Source organism: Mesocricetus auratus, unplaced genomic scaffold, assembly GCF_017639785.1.
Source record: "Mesocricetus auratus isolate SY011 unplaced genomic scaffold, BCM_Maur_2.0 Super-Scaffold_100691, whole genome shotgun sequence".
Taxonomy (NCBI): Eukaryota; Metazoa; Chordata; class Mammalia; order Rodentia; family Cricetidae; genus Mesocricetus; species Mesocricetus auratus.
The window spans coordinates 54,803,437-54,826,385 of record NW_024429267.1 but is presented as its reverse complement, the minus strand read 5'-3'; the positions used below and the strand labels follow the sequence as shown (position 1 = coordinate 54,826,385).

Below are 22,949 nucleotides of genomic sequence, written 5' to 3'. Positions count from 1 at the left end.
CAAAGCTTTCCCCTCAGTTCAGTTAGCCATAATGTCTCCGAGACCAGCCTTAGACCTAGAATTTTATGTATCTTTATATTTGATTTCTGAGTTTGCAGCACCTCATCTAGTAGACAGCATTGTAGCCTTTGGTTCCCTTGTTCACAGCTTGTTGTGAGGGCTTATGAAGGATGGCTGATAAAATTTGGAGCTTACAATTGGAAGAAAATCTTGGTAGAAATAAATTAATACCTTCTAGTGTTGGTGGTCAAATTTATGCCTCAGTATTTCTAAATCTTATACCACAACAAGATAAAAACATGTCCGCTATTTATATTATTTACATTCTTCATGAAGCCAATATAAAAGTTTTAAAATACATTTTTAGTATTAAACATGCATACCATCGTCAATATTTGGAGGCACATTGCTTGAAAATTTCAAGAGACTTGTAAAACTCAGCTAGAAATAGTAAAAACCAAAGAAAATAGACTGTAATGTGCACTGATGGAATAAAAGTTTGTTTTCAAAGTGAAGTCATTGTTGAAAAAGGAAGGAATTATTTTGAAAATAAAAATCATGTTGTAGATTAAATTATGAACGATATCAGCCATGATAAAATTTATCAAATTTAAAATACCAAGAGATTTAAGTTAGAGTAAGCAAGGAGGAATGGTTGTATCAGATATTGGAACAAACCAAAATCCTTTATTGGCACAAGGGAAGAAGTAAAATACACTCTACACAAACTGATTCATGTGTATATATAAAAATAAAATCCATTTCTGATTAATGATAAAAATGCACAATTAAATTAATGTTGGTCAGATAATTGTATATACAGGTAAAAGTAAAGTATTTTATTTCAATATTTAATTCCAGATGGATTAAATACCTCAATTTGAGAATCAGAACAATTGAGAGAAATATATAGAAGATTTTATTTAAAATCTTAGGGGGATAAATAAGCAGTATTTACTATTAATAAATTCAAGTTTTATAAAATTTTAACTTTCTGTGTTAAAGTATAAACTATAAAGTTAAAAAACATGGCAAACTATATGAAGATGTTTCCAACATATGAAACAAAAAGTTAATATTCACAATATATCATGAGCTCTACCAAATTTCTGTAAAGAAAACAATGAAACCTGAATACAGAGTAGGAACAAGGTTTTCCAATAAAAGGAAACACAAGTAGTCAATAAAATCTAATTAGTGGTCAGGGAAGTGTAAATTAAAACTACTGTAAGATAACTCTCTGTTAATTAGATTTGAAAAAAGTCTTTGTTAATATCCATTGTTGGTACACAAATGAGGAAATTGGTACTTATAAACTGTTAGTGGAAATTGAATATTAGAATAGCTTTCCAGAGGCCTATTTACTACCGTCTCCTTAAAAATGTGCATACCTTTTAATGTAGCATTTCTGTTGTAGACATATACATGATCTAATACATGAATTGACACATATGCAATGGTATTTGCTATAGTATTGCTTATACTAGTCCCAAACTGAAGAAAACAAAACCCTCTCCCCAAACCCAGAGGCCTTTTGACTATATTCATCAGTCACATTATGTATGCTGCATTGATTTGACGATATGCTTTATAAAACTCATAGGGGTGAAATGATTTGATATTCTGCCCTCAGAAAAGATCTATGAAACAAAGAAATATAATCACATAAGAGTCTATGTCTATATTAGAAACATGAGTATGCAGGTAACGTAATATGTGAAGTTAATTTATGTGAAGGATATGGGTAAAGTAAGAAAGATTTTACCAATAATTAGGAAAATTAAACATTTGGTCATATTTGGAAGATACAGTTGTTAATAAAAACCTATTAAAATAAGTAAAGCCATGAAAGACACATAAATATCAAATCAATCTCAAAACTCTTCTACTTCTTCAGAAAGCATAGTTGACAAACTTCATTATATCATAAAAGGAAATCCACTTCTTTTTGTTAGAACCAGGTAAGTATTCCTTCCAGTATGCATTTGGTCAGTTCTGACCCATTGTTATATAAGACAGTAAAAAAATGCAACAACCAGACATATTCAATAAACTAAAGCAATGAGAACAAACAATAGTGTAGCATGAAGGCAAAGTTAATAGAGTCAAAGAGTTTGGATGCACCTAGAAGGGTATTAAGGCCCTTTTTGTTGTATTAGCCATTTAATTACAGATGAATCAGTTTAATAGAACCAAGTTTGAACCAAGATATAATTTTCTCTTTTAATACATATAAACTAAAATATGAAGAATAACTTAAAAACAGTGGAGAATTCAGTGCTTATAAAAGTTTTAAGTTGTGCTGATATAATCAAAGTTTTATTTATTGTGCAAACATGGTATTACCTTTTTTATTACATTTTGTCAAATTACATTGCCAGAGATTGCACATGTGAAAGGGTTGATTTGGAGTTTTTAGGAATTGCAATGTGGTAGGCATGAATTTTTAAAACAGATTGGATATTTTAAAGAGACTGAAATTTTAATGTGTTCTAAGGAGGCAATAAAAGTGATCTACTCAATGTGCAATATAAGATTAAGGAAAGAGACTTATTAAATAAGTATTGGCAATGTTTCCTTGTATCTTATTGGATCATAATTTGATAAAATAAATTAGCAGAACCAAGAGAAACTAAGCAGTACTTCTTTAAATAGTGAATCACTGAAGAAACCCTAGGAAAAATAAAAGACTCTTAGAATGAAATGAAAATGAAACATACAGATCTTTGGGTTAAAGAAAACAGTTATAAGGGGAAGCGTACAGAGATGGATATATATATGGAGAGAGAGAGAGACAGAGAGACAGAGAGACAGAGGGAGAGGGAGAAATGAGAGATACTAAATAAAATATCTATACATCTGTATAGCTGAGAAACAAAATAAGGGCAGATATAAAATGGTGACTAAGCGAAGAATAAAAAAGTTCACTGGAATAAATAATTGCTCCTTTGGAGAGATAAGCATGGCATTCAAGCCCTTAGCCAAACAATCCAAAAGAAAGAGAACATTCAAACCAATGCAATTAGAGATAGAAAAATCATATTATAGTGGATACCTCTGAAACCAAGAGGTTTCAGGAGATATTTTGAAAACTTACTCTAAAAATGGAAATCTGGAAGAAATGAATAAAATTCTAGAAACATGTAACTTGCCAAACTGAACCAATATATAAAACCCAAATAGATACAAATAATAGCAACGAAGCAGTTAATAGTGTTCCAGCAAAGACTAGCCCAAGCCTGGATTGAGTCACTGATGAATACTTTCATACCTATAAAGAAAGAACATCAGTGCTTCTCAGTGTGTTCCATAAAACAGTAAATGAAGGAATACCTTTATATCTGTTCAACAAAGATAAAAGATATCACACAATAGAAAATGCAGATAATTATTCCTGATAGACATAAAAGCAAAAATTCTCAAAATCTTTACAAGCCAAATTCAATGACATATTTAAAAACACTTCATGATAAATTGGTTTAATGTCAGAAATATAAAAATGCAAATTAGTAAACACATAAGAACACATTAGTAGAGTAGAAATTACATGCGTCATTTCAATAGATTCAGCAAAAAGCTAACTGGGGCTGGGGAGATGGCTCAGTGGTTAAAAGCACTGGCTGCTCTTTCAGAGGACCTGAGTTCAATTCCTAGCACCCATTTAAAGAAAAAAAAAGCCTGTAACAAAATTTAACATCTCTTCCTGATTAAAAAAAACTTTGAAGAAATGATTAATAGGAATGGAAGGATTACATTTAAATATAAGAAAAGTCATTTACAACAAATATATAATGAGCACTATACTGAATATAAACTGAAAACATTTCCCTTAAAGTCAGGAATAAGACAAGAGTATGAATTCTCACCAGTCAATATAGTGTTTGAAATCTTAGCCATAGTAATAACACAAGGAAAAGAAATTAAAGGGATACAAAGGAAAGAAGTCAAATTATATTTGCAAACGACCTGATCTCATACATAAAAGACCCTAAAACATTATAAGAAAACTTGTAGATTCCGTATACATTTTCATCAGAGTAGCGGGACACAAACTCAACACACAAAATGAAGAACTTTCCTATGTATATTTGTTTTTCTGAAAAAAGAAAACAACTCCATTAAAAGAAACCACAACAACCAAAACAAACACTCAATTCCTGAAAAAATAAATTAAAGATAGTAGAAGATAGAAAAGGCATCCTATGTTCATGAGTTAGCAGAGTTAGTCTTGACAAAATGGCCATGTTATTAAAAGTGATCTACAGATTCAATATAACCACCTTTAAAACTCCAATGACATTCTTCACAGAACTAGAAAAATTAATATGGAAAAAACAAAAGACCCTGAATAGCTAAAGCTTCCATTGAGGCTTCACAATACCTGACAACAAATTTTAATGCAGTCAAATAGTAATAGAAACAGTATGATACTAACAATAAAACCAAGCCTGTGACAGTAAAACAGAGAATCCAGAAACAAGCCTATGTAGCTACCTCCATCTAATCTTCTATTAAGAGGGCAGAAACTTAGGTTGGAAAACAAACAGACTTAGTGCTGGTGCTGGGAAAACTGGAAATTGATGGGTAAACATAGAACTAGATCGTCCTATCTCACCTGCACAAAAAATCTATTCAAAGTTGATCAATGACATAAATGTAAGACCCAGGACTTTGAAATTAAAGGAGAGCATAGGGGGACCAGTTTAAGATCTAGGTGTATGGCTTTCTGAATAAGACCCCAATAGCTCAGGAAAGAATGACGAGAATTTAAGTTGCCTCAGGTAAATACAAATTCAAAATCCAATGAGTCCATTTCACCCAATCAGATGTCTACTATCGAGGAAAGGAAAAAACATGTGCCAGTGGGGAAGTGAGGGAAAAGGAACGCCGTGCCCTCTTGGTGACACTATAAAATAACACAGCCTACAGGTTAGCATGCAGATTCCTCTACAGACTAAGGATAGAGCTGTCATTTGATCCCATTCTACAACCCTGGATGTGCATCCAAAAGAAAACAGTTAAGTTTCTACAGAGATTTGTGTATCCATGTCTGTCATACTAGTCAACAGTAGCCAAGTTATGGGGTAGACATGGGTGGCACAGAGATAGCCTGCTGAATTGACATTGGATGCTAAGTAAAAGAGGAAAAATATGAAATGGAGAGGGGAGGATGGGAGTATAGAGTTTGTATGATATTAACCAACATTCTAGAAAGAAACTGGGGAAACAAAGCCATTACTCCATTTACTTTTACCTCAAGAAAAAATATTTTCTTTGAGTGAACCTAGCCAAGGAGTTGAAAAACCACCACAATGAAACTCGGGACACCGAGGAAAGTAACTGAAGTAGATCTAGATTAACAAACCTTCATGTGCTCTGGGATTGGAAGAATTAGTATTGCGAAAATGGCTGTCTTACCAAAAGTGACCCACAAAATTCCAATCCAAATCTTAAAGCCATTCTTCACAGCAATAGAAAATAAAAGTTTAATTCATGCAGAAGTACAAAGGACCCCAGATACTACAAGAAATCCTGGGAAGAAAAGATTGATGTAGGAGGTGTCACTGTAATCAATTTCAATTTATATTACAGAGCCATATTAATAAAAGCATCCCAGTATGGTCACAAAGCAGGTATGTAGATCAATGAAGTAGAAGACCTAGATATAAATCCATACACCTGCAGTCACTTGATTTTGTTTTGACAGTACCAAAAGATATACATGGGAGAAGACAGCATCTTAAGCTAGTGGTGTGGGAAAGTAAATATTCACATGTAGAAGAATGAAACTAGATCCCTGTTTGTTACCTGGTCCAAAAAAATCAATTTAAAATTGGATGGAAAATCTTAACATAAGACCTGAAGCTTTGAAACCATTAGAAGAAAAAATAAAGGAATTATTTTAAGACATAGACAGTGGCAAGTACTGGCTGAACAGGCAACTACTCACTTAGGATATAATGTCAACAGTTGACAAATGGGACCTCATGAAACCAGAGAGCTTCTGCAGTGCTATGGAAACAATTACCAGAGTTTACCAGTAGCCTACAGAATGGGAGAAAATCTCTGCTAACTGTACATGTGGCATGTTAATATCTGTAATGTACAAATAAAAGCTAAAAATTCAAACAAGTCAATAAATGGCTAAATGAACAGGTAGTGCTCAAATGATGAACGCAAATTTGTTCATATAAACATATAAAACATATGAACATATAAAAAGTTCAATCTCTTTGCCTGTCATATAAACGAAAATATATGTATGTCAGTAATCAAGCAAACAACAAATTCTGGTCAGGATATAGGCCAAAGTGAACCCTCCAGTATGTGTGGGAATATAAACTACTACAGCCACTGTGGAAATTGGTATTGGAGGTTCTAAGAAAATTAAGTTTTTCACATGACCTAGTTATACTACTCCTGAATATTTCCCCAAAGAACTCCAAGACAGCATTGTAACATGAAAAATAAAAAGATCCAGAGACAGATATTGGTGTTCAAGCTTCAAGCTGAAGATCAGAGAAGCAAAGCAGTCAAGTCAGTAGCTCTTACTTCTACCCGGGCTGAAGCAGTCCTGACCTGAATGTGACTGACTGGAGACCAAAATGCCCCAGACTGAATATCTGCTCCTATCGTATATACCTCTCTAAAGCTGGGATTAAAGACATGGGTTCCCAAGTGCTGAGATCTTCTTCATATGAGCTGATTCTCTTTTAGACTGATTCAATCTTGTATAGCCCTGGGTGTCCTTAGACTCACAGAGATCTATCTGCCTTTGTCTCCTGAGTCCTGGGATTGAAGGTGTATGCCACTGCTGCCCAGTGTCTATAACTAACTATATGGCTGACTTTGCATTTTGATCCTTCAGGCAATCTTTATTAAATCATAAAAAAATATATCACTATACAACATATCACAGGAATCCTCGCACATCAATATTCATTGCAGCAGTGGTTACAATAGTTCAGTTATGGAGCCAACCTAGATTTCTAGCAACACAGAGAGAGAATGGGTGAATAGAGCAGAATAATCTGGTGTGTTTGTACAATGGAATTTTTTTACCCACAAAGAAGTATGAAGTTACTTCATTTTAGGAAAATGTGTGTAACTGAGATAATCATATCATGCCAATTAAGGCAGTCTCAGCATTTGGGAGGCAGAGGCAGGCAGATCTCTGTGAGTTCAAGGCCAGCCTGGTCTACAGAGCGAGTTCCAGGACAGCCTCCAAAACAATACAGAGAAACCCTGTCTCCAAAAACAAAAAACAAAAACAAAAACAAAAAAAATCATGGTTCCTAGGTTTTATGTAGATATGGAAAATTATAAATGTGTGCATAGCATAAATATAAAAGTGAAACTGTAAAAATGGAAATGCAGTTAATAAAAAGTGTTAAAAATTTAAAATATAGTTATCAGTGGCTAATGTATATATTGACTATTTTAAGTGCAATTTGTAGGGGCTCAAGTAAGGAAATGATGAATAGATACAAGTAAGATATAAATATATGATTAACTTGTGAATTAGAAGGTCTGTTTGAACGATGCTAGTATTTGGATAGCACTGTTGTACTGATCAATCACTTTTGTATGCCAAAATAGTTTTATTCTTATTTAGTTACTTAGTACGTGTGTGTGTGTGTGTGTGTGTGTGCGCGCGCGCGCACTCACACACATACATTATGGCATGTACGGGGCAGGGGGGATCAGAAGAAAACTTATGGGAGTCACTGTTCTCCTAACACCGTGTGAACTCTGGGGATCAGATTCAGTTCACCAGTCTTGGGAGCAGGTCCCTTTCTCCAATGAGTCATCTTGCCAGTTCCCGCATCTCCTTTGGTTTTAAAAATAGACTATTGGGAGATGCATTGCCAATACTTAGTTCCACCTGTAGTTGCACCATTATTATTTAGTTAACATTTTTAGTATTTTCCTCAGTGTTGTTACTGATGCTGCATTTGGGGGGTTTAAACACACAACTCTATTCATATATGTAGATTCCTCATAGTAAAGCTCTAGAAGGTGCTTTGTTAGTGAGATAAGAGGCAGAACTTCTTAAGGGGATGGTTGCTCATCTAACTTTTAAATCATTAGTTTCTATGAGGTGGAGTATTTGCTGCATTTGGTTTTCCCAATTTTTAGAACAAGAACAGGGCAATGCACGATGCTGTCTGTGTACTCTAGAGTAGTGCATATTAGGACAAGAGCACAGTTAAGAGCCCAGTTGTCTGCATTTGAAGTTCAGCTCTACAGGGTACTGTGCCTGGGGCTTAAACATGCTTTTCTTAGTTTAAGTTTCCTTGGCAAAATGGGAATAACATGAGCTGTGTGCATAAAGCACCTGGCACCTCGTAGCTCTGTGTGTTATACGCATCCTAGCATCCAGGATGCTTGGGCAAAAGGGGGGAGAGTTTGAGGTCAGCCTGAGCTATAGCATAGATTTGTCTAAAAAAGAAAAACCTTAACTTTTGAATAGTGAGTGTCGGTAATAGACGTTGCTGAGCTAGACTCATCTTATGGTAGATTTGTCCTATTTTTAATCTCAGAGCACTTGTTGTAAGGGTGATTTACATGTCTGCTGTGCTATTGCTGTGGGTCAGCAGAACACAACATGCCAGATGCTTGTTTTCTGTGCCAGGTGCACAGGAATGGGCAGAAAACAGAAAAGAACTTTAGGTCATGACTTTAGTTGTATCTCATGCTCTTGAATCTGTATTTTTTTCCAGATTCGATTCACTTCCAAGGGGGAGAAAAGTGGCCACTAGCAGCTCAATGGACCCGGGCCCAGAAAGCAGTGAGTTTGTGAGCAGAATGTGGGTCCAATGTGAGAATGAAAGCTGCTTGAAGTGGAGGCTGCTGTCTCCAGAGGCTGCGGCCAGGGTGGAGCACAGCGAGCCCTGGTACTGCTTCATGAATGCTGACTCCAGCCACAACAGCTGCTCGGTGTCTGAAGAGACTTTTCCTGCAGAGTCTCAGTTCCTTGACAATGGGTATAAGATTGTTTATTCACAGCTTCCTCTAGGAAGCCTGGTTTTGGTGAAATTACAGAATTGGCCAAGGTAAGGGATTTATTTTCTGTCTATTCCTTATTAAGTAATCATTACTTAATTACTGATTTATTTAAATTTTAATACATTTCCTTATTTTCATGTGTGTTTGTGGGTCTGTGTGTGTGTGTGTCGCAGCGGATCAAATTCTAAGAGCTTCCCACTTGCTAGACTAACACTACTGCTAAGAGCTTCCCACTTGCTAGACTAACACTACTGCTAAGCTACATGCTTAGCCCTGTGCCTTGCTTGGTTTGCATTTGGAGTGGATTTGCCTATTTCTAACTTTTCACCCAGAATTATTCATGTTTTTACAAAACAGATTTCCACATTTACAGAAGTCTTGGGTTCACAAAAATTGGGTGTAAGTACAGTTTCCATACACCTTCTTTCCACTCAGAACTCACCCCTTCCCGTTACACCCCACACAATGTGATTTGTTATAATTAGTGGATCCACACTGACACATCCTAGTTATCTCCAGAGTTCATAGTGTACATGTAGGTTCCCACTCTGTGTCTGGCAGGTATACTCTCCACAGTTAGTCTTTCCTCCACCATGTGGATCCTGGGGATTGAACTCACGTCATCGGGCTTGTTGGCAAGTGCCTTTACCCCCTAGCCATCCAAATGGTCCCTTAATTGCCAATCTCTGATACTATCTTTGTCATCTGAGTTGTGTTCATTCTTCTGTTTTCTTAAATGAGAGGTAATTTAATTCATCTCTTATCCTTTCATCTTAATTTAAACAAAGCTAAAAATTTTCTTTCAAGAACTGTGATAAACATTGTGTTTTATTCATCTTGAAATAGTTGCCAATTTCTTATTGAAATTTAGTTATTTATAAGTGTGTTTATAAATGACAAACATTTGAGCATCTTAATTATTCTGTAAACACTTAAAATATTTTTCATTAAATGTATGTGAATTTGCTGTATCTCAGATTTTTGCATTCTGGGTCAAAATTTTACAACTATATACTATGTATTTTCAGTGTGTAAGACTTAGAATTCAGTTAAACTTTCTTGATGTAAAGGCAGTTGTACTGTCCCATCATATGGCTTTGGCTTTTTACTTCATTCAGGACTTTATATTATAACTTAGGTAATCTTTTCTATATTTGGTATATCTTTTTCTTGAACTGTTTTCATTTTGTTATCCCTTTAAAATTTAAATATTTTTCTTCTAATTATTTTATTTTTCTGAAGGTATCAGTTTTTTTTCTCCAGATTTATTTTGGTAAAAAAAAATTAGATATAACCTTTCAAAAATTACATTAATGTTTAACATGCATTCAAATACCTTTCTTTTTTTTCCAGTTTAAATTTAGATAAGAAACGAGGTTGCTTCACAAGTCAGTTCGAGGTCCCGCTCCCATTCCCTCCCCTCCTCCCATGCCATCCCCCCAACCCCCCCCCGTTATCCCCTCATTCCCCCAGGGAGGGTGAGGCCCTCCATGTGGGTGTCCATAGTCTGTCATTTCATATAGGGCAGGGCCTAGACCCTTCCCCAAGAGTTCAGGGTGAGAGTGCACCTCACATTGTTCTATGGGAGTCCAAAGTCCGTGTGTATATTTGGGATGGGTACTGATCTGCTGCCCAAGGCTCAATAGGTTCCCTAGGCCTCCTCATTGACACCCAAATTCAGGGGGTATTGATCAGTCCCATGCTGGATTCCCAGGCTGATGCCTGGGATTCAAGAGTTAACCTTTGTCTGGTCAGCTGTTTCTGGGGGGTTAAACCAGCCCAGTCTTAATCCCTTTGATCATCAGTCCTCCCTCTCTGATACTGGCTTTCTTGAGTTCAGCTCAGTACTTAACCGGCCACTAAATGAAATTGGTATCAGTTTTTTAAAATTGTATTTTCCAGTTTAAATTTAGATAAGAAACAAGGTTGCTTCACAAGTCAGTTCCAGGTCCCTCTCCCATTCCCTCCCTTCCTCCCGAGCCTTCCCCCCCCCCCCCCGTTATCCCCTCATTTCCCCAGGGAGGGTGAGGCCCTCCATGGGGTTGTCCATAGTCTGTCATTTCATATAGGGCAGGGCCTAGACCCTTCCCCAAGAGTTCAGGGTGAGAGTGCACCTCACATTGTTCTATGGGAGTCCAAAGTCCGTGTGTATACTTGGGATGGGTACTGATCTGCTGCCCAAGGCTCAATAGATTCCCTAGGCCTCCTCACTGACACCCAGATTCAGGGGGTATTGATCAGTCCCATGCTGGCTTCCCAGGCTGATGCCTGGGATTCAAGAGTTAACCTTTGTCTGGTCAGCTGTTTCTGGGGGTTAAACCAGCCCAGTCTTAATCCCTTTGATCATCAGTCCTCCCTCTCTGTTACTGGCTTTCTTGAGTTCAGCTCAGTACTTAAACAAGGGAGTCTGCCTCTTCTTCGATCAGCCACTAAATAAAGTTTCTGTTTCCCAGACTCTCTGGCCATAGGATTGAAGGCTGGCACTCCCCAGATCTATGTCTAAAATCCATATATGAGAGAGTACATGCCATGTTTCTCTTTTTGTGACTGGGTTACCTCACTCAGGATGGTTTCTTCTAGTGTCATCCATTTGCCTGCGAATCTCATGATTCCATTATTTTTTTCTGCTGAATAGTACTCCATTGTGTAGATGTACCACATTTTCTCTATCCACTCTTCAGGTGAGGGACATCTAGGTTGCTTCCAAGTTCTGGCAATTACAAATAAAGCTGCTATGAACATAGTGGAACAGACATCTTTGTTGTATGAATGGGCATCTTTTGGATATATGCCTAAGAGTGGAGTTGCTGGGTCTTGTGGTAGGTTTATTCCCATTTTTCTGAGGAATCTCCATACTGATTTCCAAAGTTGCTGAACTAGTTGGCACTCCCACCAGCAATGGAGGAGTGTCCCCCTTTCACCACATCCTCTCCAGCATAAAGTGTCATTGGTGAGGTATCAGTTTTTTTATTTCTTCCAATTAAGCATTCATTTTTGAAGTTTTAAAAAGGTTTTCATTATTTTTTTCACATCTTTAATCACTCATTTTAAGTTTTTCTGATTCACACATGTGTATTATATCTACACTATTTTCTTTAATTCCGTTAAGGCAACTTGAAATCTTGAGTGAAATTTTATTCTTTCAAAACTGTTCCTCTGTGGCAAACTTTCATCTTTGGATATTTTTGTCTCATACTATTTTTACCACACTAACTGAGTATTAGCTTCTTTTGTGATCCTGTGGGGATGGAAGAGACTGAGGAAATAAGTGATTTGCTGTGTGGTCTGACTGACCTGGGCTCAGATCTCTGAGTTCCACCTAGCAGCAAGCCTCAGGCCTGGAAGGCCAAACAGTCCTAGCTAGCAGAGGTGTTTGTGTGTCACTACTACAGAGGGAGAGGCCACCAAACACTGCTCTCACAGTTGTAGCTCCTTGTTGCCTAAACTTCTCATCAGTTTGGGTCCAACCTCCCAGTCTCGTAGGGTACCTCTTGTGGACATCTCCTACCCAGACCCATCCTTGGCAGGGTGTCCCCAGGGTCCTGGTTGTGGACATCTCCTACCCAGACCCATCCTTGGCAGGGTGTCCCCTGGGTCCCTAGCTTGTGGCTGCTCCATGTTTTCAGTAACTACCTATACTCCCAGACAATGGATCTCTTCTCCAGTGGTACCTGGCTATTGGACTCCAGGATGTGACAAGAGGAGCAGTGGATTTCTTCTCCCTGGACCCTGGAGAGCAGAGGGGGACTCTGTGGACTGGTTCCTATTGTTCTGTGTGTGCTTTTTTGTCTCACCATGTCTGATGGTTGTTCTGTCACCTCTTGGAACTCGGTGTCCCTTTCTGTGTTCCGTGCTTCCTGGAGTCCCATTGGGAAGACTAATCTAGCAACCAGACAAACTCCTTTGCTCTCACTCATTCTGTCCTCTTTGGCTTTACTTTTCTCCCAGAAGTTTGCTTTTATCAGAGTTAACTTTTTTTCATAGAGATTGTCTATGTTAATAATGTTCCCAGGGTTCCTCAGAGCTCTAACATGCTCAGAATTGCTTGTTTCCCCATTGAAGTTTAGCCCGTTGCTTTCAGTTCAGCCTGCTGGGCTCTCCAGGGAAGCTTGCCACCACTTTGAAATTTTCATCTCTCACATTTGTCAGATGATCTCTGCATTCCCACTCACTCTTCTTTTCTCTCACAAATACCAATATTGCTAGGTCCCTAGAGAGTTGTCATTATTGATCCTGTTTTGACGCATATGCAGTAGCTTATCACTCAGCTTCATCATGGCTGTTGTATGGCAAGTGTAGTGTGGCTGTATTTGTTCTACCTGTATTCTGAAGAAATTGTACAGGATTCTGAGTGTGTATCATCACCAATACTACCCTTTCAGAACCTTTTACTAGGTTTATAAACTTTTACATTACAAAACTCAAGTGTATTGACTTTTTATCTTGTTCTCTATGAATACCATAAGGAACTGACCATAAAAGAGAGTCTATGAGAAGCCCAGTCTAATATGCACATATGTGCAATAGACCTCCAAGTCAATATGTAGATTTAGGTACTCATTATTTTTTGATGAATTATGAACCATATGTTGAATGCTGCCATGGCTCCTAATAACTCAGAATGTGGCTATATTTAGATGTAGGACTTTTAAAGAAGTGATTAATTACAAATGAGATCCATTAGGGAATGCCTTAATTCTATTTAGCTGGTATTCTTGTAAGACAGGGATTTGGGCATGCACATGCAAAACAGAAAGACAGAAAATACACTATAAAGGTGGTGTCTGCCAGCCTGGGAGAGAGATCAGAAGAAGCAAAGTGTTCACACTTCAGTCTTGGATTACTAGCCTATATAAGATGCAGAAAGTAAATTTCTCTCACTTCTCCTATCAAGTCTGTGATATTTTGTTAGACTAGCCCTAACACACACACTTACTGCTTTATCAAAGTTGTGACATCTGTGCCTTTTTTTATGAGGGTTTTTCTAGGGATCAAAATGACAATATTGTAAACATTATTGTTCCCTCCTACATTATAATTAACATGGACATTAATTGGTTATATAAGATCCAATATTTTAATGGACATGTAATATGAACATTTACTGAAATTATGATGAAGGGATTTATAGTTCTCCATTATTTTTCATCTCTAAAGCAAACATTTTGAAAACAGAGTTAAAAATGCATTTTGAAAGCAGTTCCCAAATGGGAAGTTTGAAGTTTCAATAACTGTAATTCAAGAAATGAATTTGCTTTTATCAATCAACTAATATATCTGAAAACCAGAAAATTTCACCGGGAGTTAGTAACTGAGACAAAGAAATTTTGAAATTTTACATGAAATATGTTTATTTCAGTCCCTAAGTTATCTCTAATTTGTGATGGCTGTCATTGACGTGCCTGAAAAACAGCTGCATCTTCCCTTCTTCGGAGAATAGAATGCATTTGACTGTGTATCATTTATGTTCTTCTTTATGAGCTAAGTTGAGCACAGATTCAAATTTCAAATTAAGAAACTGAAATATACTTGTGCATTGTGTATCCAATGGCACAACTGTATAGAATGATAGTAAGATAAATTACAATAGTAAACTGTAAAGATAGAATTAACCCACAAGTAACAGTCAAACATCTGATCTTAGTTAAACAAACCTCTAGACCCTGAAGTCAGGACGGCTGCGCCTGCAGAGGCTCTTAGCAGTGCAGCACAGACTGGGTGGGCTTTTACCAGCCTGTGGCTTTATAGGCTGCTCTTAAGACCAGAGACGCCATCTTGCCAGCATCCAGAGTTACTGTGGCTCAAATGAGTTGACTCAAGAATGTTTAAGATAAACTGATGCAGAATCTAGAAATGCTTGTTTAATCTTTTTTTTGAAATAAAAGAAAACAGTTCACCAGGCATTGTGGGCATTGGTGATGCTCACCTTTAATCCCAGCAGTCAGGAGGCAATGGCAAGTGGACCTCTGTGAGTTTGAGGCTAGTCTGTTCTACAGAGCGAGTTCCAGGAATGGCTCCAAAACAATATAGAGAAACCCTGTCTTGAAAAACAAACCAAAGCAAACAGAAAACAAAACCAAAACAAAAGAAAACAAAAAGCAAACAGTTCTCAGGAGAGTAGCACTTTGTCTATTGGTCTCATAGTTAATTTTCTCCCACGTGGCACACCACATGCTTATGAACCTGTAAAAGGCACACACAGAGCCTCTTGATAAGCAAGGGAAGGTATTTCTAAACCCCTCCTCTTTTTACCTGCACCAGTTACTCTGCACATACACAGTCACATTAGCTTCCTCTGGCTGCCGTAACAAAGCAACACGTTAACTGCCTCACATAACGCAGACGTGGTTTTCCACAGACTCCAAGTCCAGACCATGGTATCTCATGAATGACTTCCTTGAAGGCTCTCTCCTTGACTTACAAATGGCCACTTTCTTGCCATGTCCTCACATACTCTTCCCTTTGCATGTCTGTCCTGCTCTGTCCCATGAGGCGGTCTTCTAGGATGTGGAACCTGTCCTAGTAAGTTCAGTTTTACCTGAGTTACTTCTTGTTGTTATTTTGAGACAGGCTCCCCTGTAGTTCAGCTGCCCTTGGACTCTGACCCTCCTGCTTCCACCTCCCGAGTGCACAGAGTACATACATACAGCACCGTGTCTAGCTTTCCTGGTTATTTCTTTAAAGGCCCTTTTCTGAACATAGTCACCTTCTGAGATACTGGGAATTAGGTTTTCAACATCTAAATTGGTCACAACACATCTCAGTCTTATGATGATGACAGACCTTTAATTTCTCAAACGCAAAAATGCATAAATCACACATTTATTTGAACTTGGTAACACGTTAGGGACCATAGAAAGAAGTCGGCGCCTTCAGAAAGCCACTCCCTGGTAGGAGGCAGAGTGAGAGCGTGAGTCTCTCCCTTGGTGCTGTAACTCTCTTACTTGACAGAGCTGTTGGCGGCACAGAGTTGAGCAGGTGGACAGTTTTCAGTGCTACAGTGTTAGATGTATGCAATCTAGCTCTTGAGCTGCAAACTTTTGTCAGACGTCTACCACAATTCCTTATCACAGGACGTCAGTTGCTTTTCTCCCTTTCCTTCCTGATTTATTTCCAGAGTTGCAGGCCAGATGTTGGTAAAATATTTGAAACGTAATTAGAATTGGGCATACTGGTACACCTATAATCCTAGCACTCTAGAGAATGAGTCAGGAGGATCATTTGAGGCCAGAGAGGAAAACAAATTAAATGTGTATGCATATAAAACTTTTGCTATGGATAAAGTTAAGAAACACAGCATTTACAAAATAATCATTTTAATTTCAGAGATGTCGTTTTCTAAGACAGATAATTTGTATAAGGTAACATTAAATATGTAAGAAAATGTTCATTTAATAAGCAGGATAAATAGGACACATAGCAGTAATTACCATGCTCATCTGAAGGCAAAAAAAGTAGCCTTGTTGAGACAAATATCTACTTCCTGGTAAATACTGAGCAAATGAATTACTTTTCTTAGTTAGTGCTAAATTTGCTTGTTTGTCTGCGATAGGATCTCACAAACGTAGCCTTGGAGCTAGATGTAGACCAGGCTGGCCTCAACCTCAGAGACACACACTTCTCTGCTTTGTGAGTGCTGGGACTAAGGGCCTGTGCCACCATTCCCGACCTAACTTTTTTACTTATATTCATAATCAGGAAATTTTAAGGCGCTTGTGACCTGTAAGTCTTTTAGTCATTTCAGCTTCCTTTTAGTGCAGAGTTGAATAAATGAAGCAAGCAAAACAGATGTGGGTTTGCTCACATCAGCAGTTTTCAGGACTTGGACCCCAGATGGGATACCTTTTTCAGCTTTTGCTTAGCAGTGTTGTCCTGGAGAAATGGCTTAGCAATTAAGAGTACATACTGCTCTTTCACCTACACACACACACACACACACACACACACACACACACACACACACACACCTGTTATTTAGGAGTAATGATTAAAAGAAAGACAGAAAGTAGAAAAATAGAAAGCTATGTAAGCGAGAACTGAATGGCCAATGGAGAAAATGACGTCTATAGAGATTTCTGTCAAAATAAACCTTACATTTCAATTTTACTTTATGTGTGGGGGTGTTTTGTCTTTGTACCACTTGCGTGCCTGGTGCCTGTGAAAGCAGAAGAGGGCTTCAGATCCTCTGGAACTGGAGTTCCAACAGATGGTTGTAAGCCACTGTGTGGTTGCTGGGGATTGAACCCAAATCCTCTAGAAGAGAAGTCAGTGCTGTTACCCACTGAGTCATCTATCCAGCTCCTAAACATATCTATAAAGATTTTTTTACAATAGTATTTTATTTAGAGTTTGGAATTTTTTAGCAAATTAGTGATTTGTCAATGGAGCAGATAGAGGGGAGGAACAGTTTGGAGGGATGGAGCTGAAGTCTGCCTTTTCTGTGCTTTACTCCACAATGGTTATCACTGTTTAAGCTGTTTTACTGCCTGTCACCTATTAATTTATCTGTTAGCTATTTGCCTATAGCTATGTACCTATTGTCTATCTATAATATATCACCTATCATTTATCTTTAGGCTATTATTGCTTCATATCTTTCTGTCATTTGTTATCTAAATTTTATAATTTGTTATCTAAATTAATCATTTATCTATAAGCTATCTTCTGTGTCTATCTGGCACATCATCTATCTGTCCATCACTTATCATCTACCTATCACCTGTTACCTGCCCTCTATGTACCTCTCATCTATCCATTGTGCACAATATCTGTCTATCTATCTATCTATCTATCTATCTATCTATCTATCTATCTATCTATCTATCTTATCTATCTGTCTATCTATCTATCTATCTATCTATATGTCTATCTATCTATCTATCTATCTCTCTATCTCTCTATCTCTCTATCTATCTGTCATCCACCAAGCTATGACACTATGTCAGTGGTTAACATTGTGATAACTCACCATTTTTTTGTGGCTAGAATGAATTCAATTTTGCAGAGAATTTGATGTATCATTTTCCCCCTTTGCCTGCCCAGTGGTGTCCAAATGTTTCATATTCTGGATATCATTTATTTTATAATTCTTTTTCATCTTCTCTGTGACAATATCAAAACATTTTATTGCTAGCTACAAAGATATAATTTTATTACTTGTTTACTATCTTTGAAAGGTGTAAGTAGGAATAAATTTATGTTTGTAGAAGTTGTTAAAATTTAAAGAAGTTTGATATTTGATTGTGACAGATGTGTCAATGAGTTTCTTTTATAAAAGAATGAAACTTATTTTAGCATTTGTTTTTTAAAAGTTGGCCGGGGATACTTTGTCCTGATCCTTTCAAAAGGAAATATGTGACCTATGACCAGGATGGAAATGTTGAAAAGTATCATATAGAGTTTCTGGGTGACCCCCACTCAAGAGCATGGATAAGTGCAAAATTTGTTGGATATTATAGTCTCTCACTAAAGGTAGGTATAGTAAGTAACATAAAAGACCTATGCTTTCTGCAGTTTCTTTTACTTGTTAATTTTTATTTCAGATTTTAAAATAATCATTCACATTTGGATTTGTATAAGCAGAATAATGTATAGTATGCTTTTAAATGGAAACATTTTTCTCAAAGGAATTGTGTATATAAAATAGCTGTGGGAGTTTTAAAGCGTTTCCAATAGTAAAAATCAACTAAAGAATGCTCTTTTAAAATGGTTTTTAAGATTGTCATCTTTTAAATTCTCCTGAGACTGTAAGTTTCTACATCAGTCACAGAAAATTAATTATGGACTACACCAAGCTTTTCAAATTTGAAACAGAGTATTTCATTACACTAACTCCTTTGGTGTCTTTGCACTCTTTTTTAAACTTTAATTTGCACATTACAATTAATTTATAGATTGGATTCTCAGGCTAGGGATGAGAGGTGAGTTGGACCTGTTTCCAAGGAATAGCAGTCATAAACATAAGACAGCTCAGCTGTCTGTGCTTACACCTGACACTGAAACCTTTATCTACAAACCATGCAGTCATTAAAGAACTGTTAAAAGTAGGCGTCACAAACATGGATACCTTTGACTTGGTTTTGAATTCTTTTTAGTAGTGAAAAGATATATTCAGGTCTATAATACCTTAGTATATGTACGGATAAATCATGTAATTCACTCTCAGTAAAATTAAATCTGTGGCAATTTTAGACTGCTTTAAATGGGCTTTGCTCTATCTTTGGCAGATGTAGCATTTTTGTACAATTCAGTTTGAAAGCAGTTAGAAGGAAACACTGTTTGTGTGTAAATATGTAACCACGACAGAGCATCACATGGGTCCACTTCTCTATGCTCTCATTATGAAGCCCTGTCTGCTCTCTCCTTTCAGATGCATTTATTCCTAGATAGGTCTGCTGGTAACCATGGACAAAAGTGAGGACTGTGTCTTCTTTGTCCTAGCTGCTCACAAACCTAGCTGTCTATAGACTCTAGGTGTTTAACACTGTGGCAATTAAAGACTAAGGCGTTTCTTAATAAATGACATTTAATTGTAAGCACGAAAGTCAAAGTGCATTATAAGTTATCTGAATACATGTTATCCTCAGTGTTGAAATTTTGTCAAGTTTAATTCGCTATCAGTCCCCTGGGCAAGAGAAAAGTCTGATAGAGAAGATAGCCACGTGTTTCTCTTTTTAACCTGCTCAAGGCTTCAGCAGAAATCCTTACACAACGACCAGGGTTCGGAGGTGCCTATGACAGTGTGAGGGTGAGGGTGAGGGTGAGGCTGGGAAGGCCATTTGCTTCCTTCTCCCTTTCCAAATTCCCCACTGGGGTCCATGTGGACGACTTGTTGGCACCCACAGGCTCTGAGGCTCTTTCCTTGGCCGTGATTTAGGACTCTGTCTTCCCGTAGCGCTCCTATCCCATCTCTTTCTTCACTTGCACCTTAGCAGATAGAGTCAGGATGCCTTTTGTGGTTCAATTTAAGTTCCAAAATCAAGTTCTTAAAATTCAGCTCTTACATGACAAACTCTTTTGTGTATTGCCAGAGATAGGCTGTTGTAAATTGAAATTTCAGTGTTAAGGACTCGGAGTTTTAAAAATATTTATTTTTATTTTATGTTCACAAGTGTGTTGTCTGCATGTATGTAAGGCATGGTCTGGGTACCTTGTGCCCATGGAGGCTGAAAGAGGGTCCTGGAACCCCTGGAACTAGAGTTAAGAACTGTTATGAGCTGCCATCTGGGTACTGGGAACGGAACCCAGATTCTCAGGAAAAGCAGCAAGTGTTTTTAACATCCGAGCCATCTCTCTCGGGGTTTTAAATACAGTTTTCATATTACTCACAGAGAAAACAGCTAGAAGGACACAGCAGTTGGTGGGTAGTGTGGCAGTGTGCATTTTCCTCCTGTGCTTTACTACTGGCTTGCTGAGGGTTGTCTCATCCATGCTTCTAGGGGACATTTGCCAGCATTATTCGTTATACCCAAGTAAGATTTATCCCACAATGCAAAGACGTATCCACATATGTCATCAGGGCAGTGTACAAAATTAACAGGAGGAAGGGGAAACATAATTTCAATTGATGAAGGAATGTATTTGGCAAAGTTCTACGCCCCTGACGATAAAAACACTCAGCACCTAGGAGGGAAGTCTTGGGTGAGAACACTGTAGTAAGTAAGCATCATGCTCCCTGGTAAAAGACTGCAGGCTGTTCCTTCAGAGGAGCAGGCAGAGCAAGATGAGGTGTCCTCTTTGCGTCCAGCGGTCTCCTTTGGAGGACTAGAGGTGGTGAAGAACTAGGGCATATCTCTGCAACTGTGACTCAGTACTGAGTCTGCTCCGTGAGTAAGTTCTCTACTTTATCTCCTATGAATTCAGATATCTGTGGACTTGTACTGTATTAAAAATCCCGAATCCAAACAGCCTGAGCAACTTTGTTTATAAAGGACGAAACAGGTGGCCACCCTTCCGGGTGTATAAGGCTCATTCTAAGTTGCCCTCAGAGTTATGACCCCGAGGAGTAAGGTGAAGCTGCCTCTCAGTGAATCTCCCATAGGAGTAAGGTGAAGCTGCCTCTCAGTGCGTCTGCCAGGGAGGCTTCTTAGAGTAGGGAAGAGTTGTGAGCTAACCGATTGATACATTCTTCCATCAGGGAGCAGGCAAGCCCTAAACCCATACAAACCTAAGTTTACAGTTGGATATATTAATATCCTTTCCATTTTCTTAATTCCCTTCGGTGTTTGAAGTACAGTCTAGCAAAGAACTGGAATCTATACAGGAATTCAAGAGAACCTGTGATCCCCAAACCCCACATAAGGACCATTGGATGACTTTTGAAAATAATTGTCAGAACTATCACTTCTGTGTTTAGCTCAGAGAACATGCCCTGCTGTGCAACGCATGGTTAACTGTCCACTTCAGTGACTCCACTGCTTTTTTGAAGGTCATTAACTAAACACAATTCTGGGTATTTGTCTGTAACACCTATGTCTGGTGTTTGTCCATAGTAAATACATTGCTTCTAAAGAGCCAAGCAGGTGCAGGGTAGAAAACAGCTGCCGTGTGTGTTACTGTTGCTTAGGCTGAGACCTTGCTACCCACTAGCATTGCTGCTTTAGATACGTCAGGCCAGCTCTGACTCTTAAAGGCTCAGCACAAATGAGCACACACTGGTTCTCAGGATTCATTTCAGCCTTGCCATGTCTTCTAGTTCTTCCCAGCCTTCCTGCCGACCAGGCGGCCTCTATGGCAGCAGGAGAGAGCTTCAGGCTAGCCAGGCACCAGTCTTGAACATCACCTCCTGGGAGCCCTTGCTCTTCCAAAGGACCCAGGCTTGATTCCCAGCACCTGCATGGTGGCTCACAACCATCCATGACTCCAGTTCCAGGGGGTCCAACACCTTCTTCTGACCCCTGTGGGCAGTAGGCACGCATGTGGTGTGTAGATGCATGCAGACAAAACATTCATAAAAAAATCTAATTTTTTAAAAATGTTACCTACTGTCCCAGTGTTTTATTTCTGCTTCATTCATTAATATATTACTGCTACTTTATTATCAATTTGCATAGAAATGTTAATTTCTTTCTTGCTTTGGACTTAATTCAGTTTTATAAAATTAAAAATATTACAATTTGAAATCTGAGTATATAACATACTTAAAACTGTACACATTAAAGTTGACTTTTTTTAAAATCCCCTTTAAAATTGTGTTAACACATACATAACCTAAAATTTATCAATTTAGTGTATTTAATGTTCAGACCATTGGTTAAGTTTTTAACTACTGAATAGTCCTGCAACATTTTTCCCAGCAATGTGAAAGTGTCCTTGTTTGGAAGGTACCATCCGACACTTACCATGTATCTTATCATTTCCAGCACCACTTATCTGTCATAATACCTGTTAGGAGCTCTTCCCAACACCACAACAGTTTCTTTAAGGAAACAAACTGCTCACAGGGAGCCACCATCACTTTGTAGTACACACAGATCTTGGAGCTGGTTGCCTGCATGCTAATTCTAACTCTGTTTTAATAGCTCTGCAGACATGGCAAGTTGTAAACTCAGCCTCCTTATCTCTGAAGTGTAATAATGCATCCCTCACAAGCTTACGAGGGACTCATTAAATGAGTCATTTGTGAAGTGTTTAGGATGGTGCTTTGTGAGACTACATAAGCTTTAGATAGGTTAGTAAATTAAAAAATGGTAATAGGCTCTTTAAATAATAGAACTCCTTTATAAATGAAATACACAGTCAGTCAGCTTTCCCCCCAATGTGAAGAGTACTTGTCTCCTTTTCTGGGACTGCAGAGGCTAATGGTCTTCTCTTGTGATCCTGACTTGGGGTAGCTGAAGTCTAGCTGGATCCCCTACCTGAAGTCGCCCAACAGCACAGCCAGGGCTTAGGCCCCAACCCAGATGCTATGGCTACAAACTCCATGTTTTTAGGTTCTGCCA

At 38.0% G+C, this 22,949-nt stretch overlaps 1 protein-coding gene across 4 annotated transcripts in view; it reads left to right on the top strand.

Annotated features, from left to right (window-relative positions):
* The window catches only part of Zcwpw2 (zinc finger CW-type and PWWP domain containing 2), a 129,825-nt gene that overhangs the window by 20,661 nt on the left and 86,215 nt on the right, over positions 1-22,949 (top strand). For 3 of the 4 annotated variants that reach the window (XM_040740346.1, XM_040740344.1, XM_040740345.1), the window contains exons 2-3: positions 8,724-9,056; positions 18,321-18,480. In XM_040740346.1, coding sequence (XP_040596280.1) covers positions 8,770-9,056; positions 18,321-18,480 — 447 coding nt within the window. In that variant the 5' untranslated portion in view covers positions 8,724-8,769. The remainder of the gene's footprint in view (positions 1-8,723; positions 9,057-18,320; positions 18,481-22,949) is intronic. The other variant, XM_040740347.1, reaches the window with a different exon arrangement.